Here is a 12,574-nt window from a genome sequence, read left to right as displayed (position 1 = left end):
AAGGTATTATTCTTAAAAAAACAAAGGTTTTTTCAAAGTTCAAGGAGGAGGAAGTGTCCCCCTCAGTTGATGCAAATGTAGGACTCTGGATCAAGTTTGATCTATGTTAGTTCAGAAACTAAAGCCCTAAAACTCATGAGGATATTTATACTGAGGTAAATTTAAACTAATACATGCAAATTTAATAAGTTGTAAAGTTAATCCATTTGCATACTGAATCTTTTATTAGGCTAATTATGCAATGCCCTATTTTCCTTTTTGAGCATAAATTTAAGTCATTTTATACAACAGGTTGATGTAAAAACAGCCTATAGGCTAATCAATCAGTTGCCCTTAACTCTTCCTATAAGTCAAGGACCGATCCTTTTTTTTTTTTGTACCTTATACTTTTCATGCTAAAACGTACCTTCCTAAACCTTCACCTTATACTTGAAAGTAGCCATTTTCATAGTATAAGACTTCTAGCTCAGGATCGTCCATTTTATTGTCAAAATTCTATCCAGACCGATTCCAAAGTGAACTTCCGACGTTCTTGTAATCAAAGTTGATTTTACTAGAGCTACCCGCTAAAGACCAGCCACGACATAAAAAACAACGCAGAAAATATTACTACAGCTATATATGGTGGTACAGGGGCTCGAGTCCTGGTCTTGCTGGTTATTTGGTTTGGAGCAAGGGTCAACGGCGTGACCCTGTAATGTCAGCCAGAGTTTAACCAGTTCTAAATGGGTACCTGGAGAAATCTGGGAGGAAAGAACTGATAGCGTCGGATGATTTGCTCCCAACATTACACTCCCGACCAAAGGCATCGAGTCAGAAGATCGGTACCTGTTTGATCCATCCCAAAAATTTCAGCTAAATTTATAAAAGCAAGTATTAAAGATTGTATGCTAAAATTTTGATTATTCACCATTGATGATGGGAAATTAAATTATTTGATCTTCTTATTTGTGTGTTTTGTTTTTGTGTCCCTGTGTCTGGGATGGCCTCCCACGCCCCTCCTGCCCGATATTTATTTATTTACTTATCCTTGTTACTTCTCTCTTATGAGTTTTTTTTTCTATTTTGTTTGTCTTTTGCCGTATTAAATTTTGGAACCATTATTACGATGAGATGTTGATGTTTTTTCTATATTTTTGCACTGTCCCCGCCTTACGAGCTCTGCTCTCTGCTGGGGCATAATATTGTTTTGTATTTTTTAAGTTGAATAAAGAAAAAGTTGAAAGTTGTACAACGCAGACCATTTGTCAACATGCGAAAAACTTTAAGTTAAGAAGTTAATCTACATATTGGACCATCAGGGTGGTTTGGACGAACTGTCGGAAACGCAAACATGATATTCGAAAAGAACAAAAAATAAGAAATTTAATGGTACCACCTATATTTTAGTAAGATGTTTCCTCCTGAGTAGCCTTTAGTCTACAACGCCACCTTAAAGATACTGTTCACCTCCATAAAATGGCCATTAACCGGAAAAATTACATTTATAAAAGTTATTGGGGTGTTACGGAATATGTCCTCGGAATGGGTTAGCATCCTAGAAAGATTTCCTTTCTAGGAAGAGAGGGAGAGGGAGAGGGAGAGAAGGGGGGATAAAGTAGAGTATTTGCATTTTCAGACCACTGTTTTGTATTGACCGCGATAACTTTCAAATTTACATAAAAGGCCAACAATAGAAAAAGCCACATATGCCGTAGTTACCAAAATAACGAAGAGTTAGTCACAAATATTTACAATTGGCCCTCAATCTTTAAACTAAAAATAAGTTTTTTTTGGTATCTATTTTCCTTTTTCTATCTGACATGTTTGTCACACAGCAAAAAACTACTCCTCACAATGATTGTTTTGCCTCGAGAATTGGAAAAGAAAACATCATTTCTACCAATAAATGAATAACTTTTTGACACACGATTCCATCCTCACTTGCATACCATTAGACTAATTTTTTATCTCAGTGTTAAACTTTATTTTAGCTTTTCTTAAAATCAATAACGTTTTCTAAGAGTATATTTCTTTTTGAAGGCTCGAATCATGGAAGAACGACGATGATGACTTCTGTAGATTTTCACTAAATCTTGACGCTTGGTTTGCCACTTAAGTCTATATTCCTCAGGATCATCGACTCGACCAAAGAAGAAATCTTGGCCTTCTGAAATGAAAACATTGCTTATTTAAATAAAAAGGATGAACAAAGAATAAACAGAGAGAAGACAGAAGAGAGATAAAAAGAGAGAGAGGGGGAGGGGAGAGAGGATAGATTCGAAGAAAACATTAAAATAAGATAAAAAATTAATACTCGCTAGGGTAGTTCCAAAGTTATATAGAACGCACAATGGCAAAGTTTGGAGATACCATGATTCACATAAGAACAGCTAAAAAAAATAGCAGAAGTTACAAATGGAACAAGATGCAGTTATCAGTAAAACACAGACTACAAAAATAATACTCCGGCAATAACATAAAGCATATGATGATGGGTTTATTCAATACAACATAACAGCTAGACAAACTGAGGGCCACAAGTGTACCATGTCCTTCAGGCCAAATTTTTTATTGAAAACCATTGATACATACTCATTCTCCCTTCAAAAAAATACATTACATAGGTACAATACCATATTAACTTGGAAATAGCCACCAAACTTGACTTAAAACTAGCCCTATGATATCCAATTCATAACACTTTCAGGCTAAGTTATTTCATCTATGTGACTTTTCTTTTCTTTAATCCACTTTTAGTAGGGTTTCTGACACGACTGTAATTCTACAGATAATAAATTTAATCACTAGATACAAAAGGATAAAAAGGCAAGAAAATAAACGAAAAAAGAGATAAGCAAGCATGTTACCTAGCAGGCGTTCGTCCTTTCTCTTGAAGAAGAACGGTTCAATCCATAGGTTTTTCGGAGGTATTAATACCTTTCCTTCTGTAGTAGTTTGTTCCTTCTTCTCAGGGGATTCATCTTGGTCCAAAGCAACTTCCACAATTTCATTTTCTACAGTGGTCTCAGTTCCAAAGTTTTGAAGGAGGCTGAAACTATCTTTTTTAGCAAACAGTCCCGAAAGATTATCTGTTGTTTCAAAAAACCGCTCTTGGGACACCTAAGGAAGATAAAATTCTAAGGTGGTTGCAAAAGTTCAAATACTTAATGAGATCAGAGGATATCTCTGGGGAGACGGTTAGGTCTGGCGTCAAAGTAAATGTGTTATGAACCAAAGCATCCTTTTTGATATTATGCCGTCTTTTTATACTAAACTTTTCATGGGGGATTTCTCTTGGAGAGATCATGAACTAACTTCAACGTACAAATAAATTTATCTTACAATATTATCATACTATTAATGAGACAAGACGTACAGTATTTTTCTCAATTCAAAATGGAACCGCTACTGCTACTAATCAAAATTGATTTTTATTTATACTAAAACCTTTAAAAAAAGGAAAATAAAAACCAAGCTTAGTCAAGGTCACAAAAAAGAAGGGTTCTGTAAAAGGAAAAAAGGGATTTCTGGTTGCTTGAACAGAATTTCAGCTTTAACGATTTAGTTTATGGTGAGCATGGAAGAAAAGAAACCAATCCCGCGAAAAAAGAAGGAAAAGAAGAGCTGAGGTTAGGAATTAGTTACGAATATCTTTCCCAAGAAAAGAATAAAACCACTGGCCATTCCTAAATTATAATTAGGGAGACTAGAGGATTAATTTTAGTCAGACCCCACAGTTTGTTTCAGATATAATTTTATACTTCACAGCAAAAACAAGAATTTCAAGGGGTCAAAAATATGGAATTCCAAGTAAAAAAAAACTAAAAAAGAAAAAAGGCCAAAATAGGTTATACGATAGGTTATGCGTAAAAATAACACTCTTTAAATTTGAAGGGAAGGGGATCCTTGCATGAAACACAAAAAGACAAGGAATGACACCAAAAATTTTGTAGAGCGAATATTGCCTACACCCCTCTAATTAAACACATATCAAACGTCAACTCTCAGTCTATACAGTTAAGATGTAGTCTGTAATAAACTGAAAAAAAACAAGTTTAAAACAATTGGCTTTCCTGTAATGTCCTGTCTTTCAATATAAAAGGTTTTTATAATAGCCTTGTGAGGGAGACGTGTAACTATCCTATAGTCGGACATAATAATATATGAATTTTGTTTTGTAGACATTTCATTTTGTAGAGCTGCGTATAATTTTTGCTTGGAAGTTACGAATCGCAATCACGCGCGGATTTTAAACATGATATCAATATATAAAATCATAAAATGGGCTCGTGACTCCTGTTTATCCACACACCTTACAATCTCTACTTTTGAGCAGAAAGGTAAGGTATTGTGCATTTCTTTTTTTTTTAAACCGAAATCATCAAAAAGATTTCAATCTGTACGATTGAAGGACTCTTTTTTTTCCAGCCGGCTTGAAATTCATGAGACAATTATCTTGGATGAATGGAAGATGAACATGACGATTTTCAGAGAGGTAATTCAACGTTTTCACTCATCACCCACTTCAAGTTAATGGGGCAAGTTCCTTAGGCCAAGGGAACAGAGGGACGGATTTTTATAGGCGTATTCTTTCCATCCCCCACCAATCATCTACCCGACAGTGCCGGAATTAGACAGCCAGGTGCCTAGAGACAAAAAGACTCCGCCCAAGAAAGTTTAGACCATTAACCTTTACGATACTGGTGATATCAATCTTGAAATTCCAGTTTCATTGTTCAAGGATTTTCACTCAATTATTGTCTTGTAATCAAAAATCTTAGACCTTATTTCACTCCAAGGGTAAGGGGTTAGCTACTTGGGTATTTCTGATACATTTAAGGGTAAATTTGTCTTAATACAAGTGGTTACGCAATGATTATGAATAACAATCTAACAACATGACATGATTTTGCACGGATTATGAAATATTACTGCTGGAATCTGAGGGGTAGACAGAAAAAAACACCTGGTCTTACTATCTAATTTAACAGAAACTAATAGTAGGTGCTATATTTGACAGTGTAACGTAGCCTTAGCTTGTATATGTTAATTTTTTTGAAATAGCAACATAGGCTGAGTTAGATTTTATTTCTAGGGGTAAAGTTACATAGTCTTAGTTTGTATACAAGGTGTGGCATGTTTGTAGAAGTAAGAACATTGATTAGGTGTCAAGAAGTAGATAACACAATAGGGGTTAAGAGGAAACAACACGTTTTAAGACTGTCTTTAAAGGAAGAGGTCATTATCTTTTCCGAAAAAAAATGTCTTTAGGACAAAGCATTGTAAAGGTTTCAGAGCATTGAAAAATATAGTATTTAATCGTGGCAAAGAAACAAAACCACAACACTTTCCAACAATACATTCGTCAGCGAAGCCAACCAAAGGCTGTTGTAAGACTTCCCGTAAAAAAAAAAAATCGGCACGCAGATTTAATTAAAAGGTTTGTGCTGTTTACGTTGCAACGGAAATGTTTATCTGTTTATGCTCGATTGCATTTTATTAAATAGCGATATGATAGACTAATTTGGTTTATTTAGCACAAAGGAGGGAAGGGGGACAACTTATGAAAAAATGCCAAAAATAGTAGAATTATATCGGAAATACAAAAGAAATGATGGGGAATATCAAATAATCTCGAAATTGTGAATCAGGGACAAAGGTTCAATGTCCCCCCTTCTCCTCCACGTATATGGTCAGAAATATGCTGAAGTGAAGAAAAAATCGGTTAAAAATTCTTCGTAAGCAACGGAAAAGGTTGTAAGTTAAACAATCATCATTGACAATCAGAAATCAATTTGACTGTACAAAGGAAAGAATTTCAGCGGGTAACATTCAGCGGAAAGGGTTAGTTAACCGCCCTACCCATTATCCTTTTGGTAGATTCAAAATCTTTTGTGTAGGAGTGGGGAATTCTTCTGAATAGCAAAAGGTCAAAACAAAGAGAATTATAGAACTTTGCGGATAAAATTGCTATAGCCACCATATTCTCCTCCCCATGAGTAAGTACTTTTTCAGGACAAAATACGGGTTTATAAGGTCAGGATTCCCGAAAATGATCTTAGTTCATTACCTCACTGTTTTGGGTAGACGTTGTTGCTAAAGTTTCGTCTCTATAGCTGGCTCCTTCATCTGATTTCATTTTCTTATTCTTTTCTATTGAATTTTCTGTTTTGGTAGGGTCATATCTGGCTAACATTGATGTTCTGAAATAAGGGAGTAAGTAATTTAGTGGGAAAACGGAGGCTAGCGGGTTAAATCACAGTCTCACTCTACTGAAAATTTTTTTTTTTTCGATATTACAGGTAAATAATATTACAAATAATTAGGCTGCGTTGGGAACTAAATTGCAATGATAATTGAATATTGCTCTTCTGTGGACCTAATATTAGCAGAGACGCTATGTATACCTCACTTAAAAATGAACTGATATGTATTTGTACTAGCTACTGTAGGTGAGATAGTTTCTCATGTCAGTCTGATTACTGAACATGAGGCAAATAAATGATTGAGGCAATAATAAATGAGACAGAAAACATCTCAACTTCGTCAAACCTCCAAAATATGTTTTTTTTTTCTTTTAAACAAAAGCCTTTTTAGTTTCCTGATTTCCTTTAAGCAATAAAAAAAAAATCTAAAACTGAAAATTTACGGAGAATTGAAGCGGGTTGAAAAAAACATTTATAAAAAAAAACTACCAATTATTCTTGCATGACCATATTTATAAAAAGAGCAATGAAAAGTGCCACTTTCTGGGACCACTCAACTATTATGCATTTTTATTATTGCACTACTTCAGGTGGTAAAACTGATTAGTTTGCATACCGGTCGGGATTTAAAATAAGAGCTCTGAGTCACGAGGTCCTCCTGAATATCAAAATTCATTAAGATCCTTCATTAAGTTATAAAGTTAAAATTCATTATAAGTTAAAATTCATTAAGTTATAAATACCTCATTTTTTCTAATTTTTCCTCTCCCTTCAGCCCCCTAGATGGTCGAATCGGGAAAAACGACTTTAAGTCAATTTGTGCAGCTCCCTGACACGCCTACCCATTTTCATCGTCCTAGCACGTCCAGAAGCACCAAACTCGCCAAAACACTGAACCCCACCCCCTAACTTCCCCAAAGAGAGCGGATCCAGTACGGTTACGTCAATAGCATATCTATGACATTTGCTTATTTTACCCAACAAGTTTCATCCCAAATTCTCCACTCTAAGCGTTTTACAAGATTTTCGGTTTCTTCCTCCAACTCCCCCCAATGCCAACAGATCTGGTTGGGATTTGAAATAAGAGCTCTGAGACATGAGTTCCATCTAAATATCAAATTTCATTAAGATCCGGTCACCCGTTCTTAAGTTAAAAATACCTAAATTTTTCAAATTAACACCCCCCAGCTCCCCCAAGAGAGCAGATCCGTTCCAATTATGTCAATCACGTATCTATAACTTGTGCTTATTCTTCCCATTATGTTTCATCCCGATCTCTCCACTCTAAGCGTTTTCCAAGATTTTCGGTTTCCAAGATTTCTGTTTCCTCCCCTCCAGCCCCCAATGTCCCCGAATCCGATTCGAAAATGGAGCATCTGAGACATAATATCCTTCTATATATCAAGTTTCATTAGGATCCGATCACCCATTTGTAAGATAAAGATACCTCAATTTTCAAGTTTTCCAAGAATTCCGGTTTCCCACCCCAACTCCCGCCAATGTCACCGGATCTGGTCGGGGTTTAAAATGAGAGCTCTAAAACACAAGATCCCTCTGAAAATCAAATTTCATTAAGATCTGATCACCCGTTCGTAAGTTACAAATGATTCATTTTGTCTAATTTTTCCGAATAACTCCCTCCCCCCCACCACGACTCCACCAAAGAGAGCGGATCCAGTCTGGTTATGTCAGTCACGTATCTTGGACTTGTGCTTATTCTTCCCACCAAGTTTCATCCTGGTTTCATCATGACCTCTCCGCTTTAAGCGTTTTCCAATATTTCTGGTAACCTCCCCCCCCCCAAAGACGCTGGATCCGGTCGGGATTAAGATCCGACCACTCCTTCGTAACTTAAAAGTACCTCATTTTTTCAGAATTAACTCCTCCCCCCCACTCCCCCAAATAGAGCAGATCCGTTCCAGTTATGTCAATCACGTAATATCAAATTTAATTAAGATACGATCACCCGTTCGTAAGTTAAAAAAACCGCATTTTTTCTAATTTTTCCGATTTAACCGTCCCTTTTAACCCACTTGGTAGATATCATGTGCCATAAAAACGACCAAACAAGATATGTTTAAATTATTTTTAGTAGCTTCTTCAAACTATGCAAAAAATCGAAGTACCGAAGACATCAAAATGATATCATTTTATGCCCCCCTGGACCCACCTTCGGTTTATTCCTACCTGAAAAGAAGGATTTCCTAGAATTTTTCTTTTGGTTGTTTCTAAATTATGAAGATTTTAATACAGTACCACATTCTTGTCCATGCTGCCACATTGAATCATGAATTTAAAAAAGCAAAACTTCTGCTTATGGAATTTTTTTTAAAAACTATATTCCCGATTTTTCCCAGTTTTTAAGACATACATGTTTAGGTGGTAATTTTCCACCTAACCCATTCCAACAATCACATTCCATTTTCACTGTCCCTGGTACCTCGATCAATTAGTATCTGGCCTACTACTACTACAACTCTATGCTACTACGTCAATCCAAATCATTAGGCGCACTTTGTTGTATTGTGTGTGCATGGCTCAGCTCTTTGATGTCATGTTTCCAAAAGTATTAACGCTTAGTGCTAAGGAGGATCAGAGGATTTTCTCTAATGCAATTTTTTCCACAAACAGCATGGACCACAAAGACAAAAAATAGCAAGCCAAAATGAGAAAAAAAAACATTTATCACAAAACATTGATAAATTAGAGTGGAGGAAGATAATAGAATTTTTTTTTTCTTTTTTTACTAGCTTTTCCGCAAGCTCAGACCACAAAGTATCGGAATCATACAGTCGTCTCTAAATTTGACATCGTTGACGCGCCCTCGCGACTGAAACATTTATCTAAAGATATATGTCTTAAAACTCGGCAAATGATCGGTGTTTTTGACCCTCTTTGGCCATTGTTTGAATGGAGGTAATTTATTTATGTTGTATGTTGTTATGCTGCTATGTTATTTATGTTGTTATGTTTTTTGTCTTGTTTTTTCTTTTTTTTGTGTGTTTACTCCACAGTTTAATGTACTTTGTGGGTTATAAATAAATTATTATGATTATTAAAGGCACGACAGTAAGTCAAAATGAGAAAAAAAAAACTATTTGCCACAAAATATTGATAAGAAAACCCAAAATTAAGCTAATATTAAGAGTCTTTCAATCATAGCCAATAAGCTGCCACGTTCAATTAGCGAGGATAAGGAAATAAGAATCCTAATTGGGTCTTCTGGAGTTAACTATCTGATCTCTGTGTATTCGAAAGGGAGGGGGTCATCCCCCCACCAAAAATAGAGAAAACGACAGTGATTTATTTTCCCAAAGTGAATCCTTTTTTCTCGAATTATACTATTATTAATAGCGTTTTGAAAATATTCATTTTGGAAGACGGTGGGTGGAGTGAAGATATTAAAAGTAGAATGGCCAAGGTCCAGGGTGATTTTTACATTTAAAAAAACTATGGAAGAATAGGAAGATATGTCTGTGAATCAAGATTAGAAAATTGGAAGCTACAGTGATGACAGCGGTCAAGTGTGGGTTCAGAAGCATGGGCGCACCGAAAAACGGAGAAAGATTTCCTAGATGTTTTCCAGAAATTACCTATAGTTTGTTTTGGGTACCAGACTGAATGATTGTATTTTAAATAGTAGGCTGTAGGACAAGTGTGATTCAATTCCGCTTTCTAGGGATATAATGAAAGAAAGGTTGAGATGGCTAGAACACGTTCGACGGAGGAAGGATGACATATTGCCAAAGATTGTCCTTTTCGTCCAACCGTCTATGGCTAAACGAAAAGCAGGTTGTCCTTGGTTGGGGTGGGAGAATATTGTAGGGAAAGATTCAAGGGAAATGGGAACTTCCTGGGAGGGTGTAAAGAGGGAGACTTCGAATAAATTGGGATGGAGAAGGAGCTTACGTAGTTGTGTTGGCCTCAGGTGGCTTGGTGCTGCAGTGAGTTGTTAGTAGTAGCAGTAGTATTTGATTTATATTATATTTCTTAAGAAATTTTTCTTTATTAAGAAAAAATTAAAAATTACTATGAAAGACAGTGAAAAGCACTTAAAGTACTTAAAACAACAGTCATTTTAAAATACCTAAAATGAGAGTGTTTTATTGTCTTTTTCAGCTCTACTACGTCAAAGAAGAAAAAAGAGACTAGGCATTCCATAATTTTACGCTCCCGTTTAATCTACTTTCTTTCTTCCGAGATCGCGAATCACAGATGGAAAGCGACATTCCAGACTGGAAAACTACATATTCTCTAAATTTAAACTACAAGTCAAATTGAGGCCTTACAAACGACACAATCAGACAGAAATGAACTTTTGATTCGCCACTTTTTAATTTTAGATAGTCGTACATATCTAACATAAAAAAACCTTACTTGACAAAATTATCATTTTTCCTTTTATCGACAGTGACTTCTTTACCAGTAATTTCGGAAAGGATTTTCAATTGTCTATCTTTTTCTAAGTCTTCAGGAACTTCTGTTGGATTTTCCATGGCTTGTTTTAAGAAGCGCTGATCGAGATCAAACCGCTCATCCTTACTGTAGCGTGACTGGAGGTCAAAGAGCTAAGAAAAAGAAGTAAACAATTTTATACTCATCAAAAAAGACATCAGCATCAAATGATAGAGCAATGGAGAATGAAGAGCAAAGATAAGTAAAACAAAGGGCAATTCAAATTAAAGATCTTACTATGTAATGAAAAGATAAGAAGGAGAAGAGTGGTAAGGAACGAGAGAAACAGATGAGGTTATCGGTACGAGTGATATGACATATTAGTCTAATAGCTGGATAATTGTAAGGGCTTGTATGTTTTCAATCAAATTAGAACGGGATTTAAATGGTTAATTTTTCTCACTTAACATGTCAATTCTGCAAGAGCAAAACAACTGAGGTTATTAAAGGGCCTACTAAACACGTCCAAAACCATATTAAATCATTTACATTTTACAGTATGACGGCATATCAATCCGTCAGGGTTGTTATCCATCAGTGGTAAGAGGTCAGACGAAAATTTCGTTGCACGAGAACTGTGATCCATAGAAAGCAGAAAAAAAACAAAAAGAAAAGAAATATGGAGTCTATCTCTAACGGAGGATCGGGGAGGTGAGATCAGTGGCAGTCCTAACGTATAGAATTCAAAGGATAACACTATGTTTACAGAGCCAACTTTGAACCTGCAAGACTTAGTGGCAGATAAAGGATGAAGAGACAACATAAATTTACTATGCGCTACCGCCAGCATAATGTAGGCCTACTCACTTTTTGTGTATCTGGCGATCGTTGTCTGTACTTGCTGACGATGAAGTCATGCAGAATCTGAACCCATTAGTGTACTAAAAAGGCAGTGAAAAAACAGGGAACATGCTAGTCTTGTCTGCCGTTGTTGAAAAGGTTAAGAGAAGACTTTGAAACCCCAGCTGGCTGCTCTTTTTTAAATTAAATAAAAAAAACATGTTTTTTCACAGGAGCAACATTAAAAACTTAAAACAAACAGAAATTATTACGTATATGAGTGGGGTTACCCCTTCCTCACTACCTCATTCTTAACACTGAAGTTTGACTTTTTGTTCCAATTACTTAAGAATGACTCCTGATCCATAAGAACCGCTTAATTAGAAAAATAGGTTTTTTTAAAATTCAAAGAATACTGTAGCGTAAAAATTGATGTACTGAGTAAATCTGAATATTGTTCAATTTACAAAGCCTTTTGATTTTAACATTCAAGGAAGTAGCAAAGCAAGAGAACACAAAAATTAACAACATTTACATGCACTACAATTGATATGATTTACTATTTCCCATTACAAATATAAAAAAATATGTTTTGAGCACGCCTTGTTGTATGCCTATAAAGGTGAAATATTAGTGTGATTGTTCTTACTTTCTCCCTAGTAGCCACAGATTTTTAGTTTTTCACGGTTGTCTTCTTTGGTTTTCCATTACAGGCCATGGAAACATATTTTATTTCCAGTGACAGTTTAGATTGTGCAAAAAGAGAGGTGGTCTATCCACGGACCACAGGATACATCTTGCCCATAGCTTAACTAATTGCAAATAACAAATTTGGCTCACAAAATACGAATAAAGAAGAAAATAAGAATCTGGATTGAAAGGAGAGGAACATATGAAAAAATGAAACGATAAAACGAAAACACAATTTGTTTTACATAAATAATCTGTTGAGGAAGGAAACAATTCCTTTTAATAACACAAACAAAAGGAAAATAAAATTGCAAACAGTAAAACATCCCTTGAAGAAATGGTAATTTATTGGACGATATTCATCATGATGAAACCGTATTTGTCACGTTTAAAATACCTTCTGAGATACTACATGAAACTTCTAGCATGATTTGTTCAATTACACCAACTTTTAGCTTATA

General features: G+C 35.4%; 1 protein-coding gene across 1 annotated transcript in view; it reads right to left on the bottom strand.

Annotated features, from left to right (window-relative positions):
• Window positions 1-1,942: 1,942 nt before the first annotated feature.
• Window positions 1,943-12,574, bottom strand: part of LOC136032970 (probable RNA-binding protein CG14230) — a 34,420-nt gene continuing 23,788 nt past the window's right edge. The window contains exons 5-8 of the mRNA XM_065713471.1: window positions 10,566-10,756; window positions 6,053-6,185; window positions 2,850-3,102; window positions 1,943-2,149 (exon numbers count right to left, since the gene is read on the bottom strand). Of these exons, the coding sequence (XP_065569543.1) occupies window positions 1,986-2,149; window positions 2,850-3,102; window positions 6,053-6,185; window positions 10,566-10,756 (741 nt within the window). The 3' untranslated portion in view covers window positions 1,943-1,985. The remainder of the gene's footprint in view (window positions 2,150-2,849; window positions 3,103-6,052; window positions 6,186-10,565; window positions 10,757-12,574) is intronic.

The sequence above is a fragment of the Artemia franciscana genome, chromosome 11, assembly GCF_032884065.1.
Source record: "Artemia franciscana chromosome 11, ASM3288406v1, whole genome shotgun sequence".
Taxonomy (NCBI): domain Eukaryota; kingdom Metazoa; phylum Arthropoda; class Branchiopoda; order Anostraca; family Artemiidae; genus Artemia; species Artemia franciscana.
The sequence above is the reverse complement of the archived record's forward strand: the minus strand, read 5'-3'. Positions and strand labels throughout refer to the sequence as shown.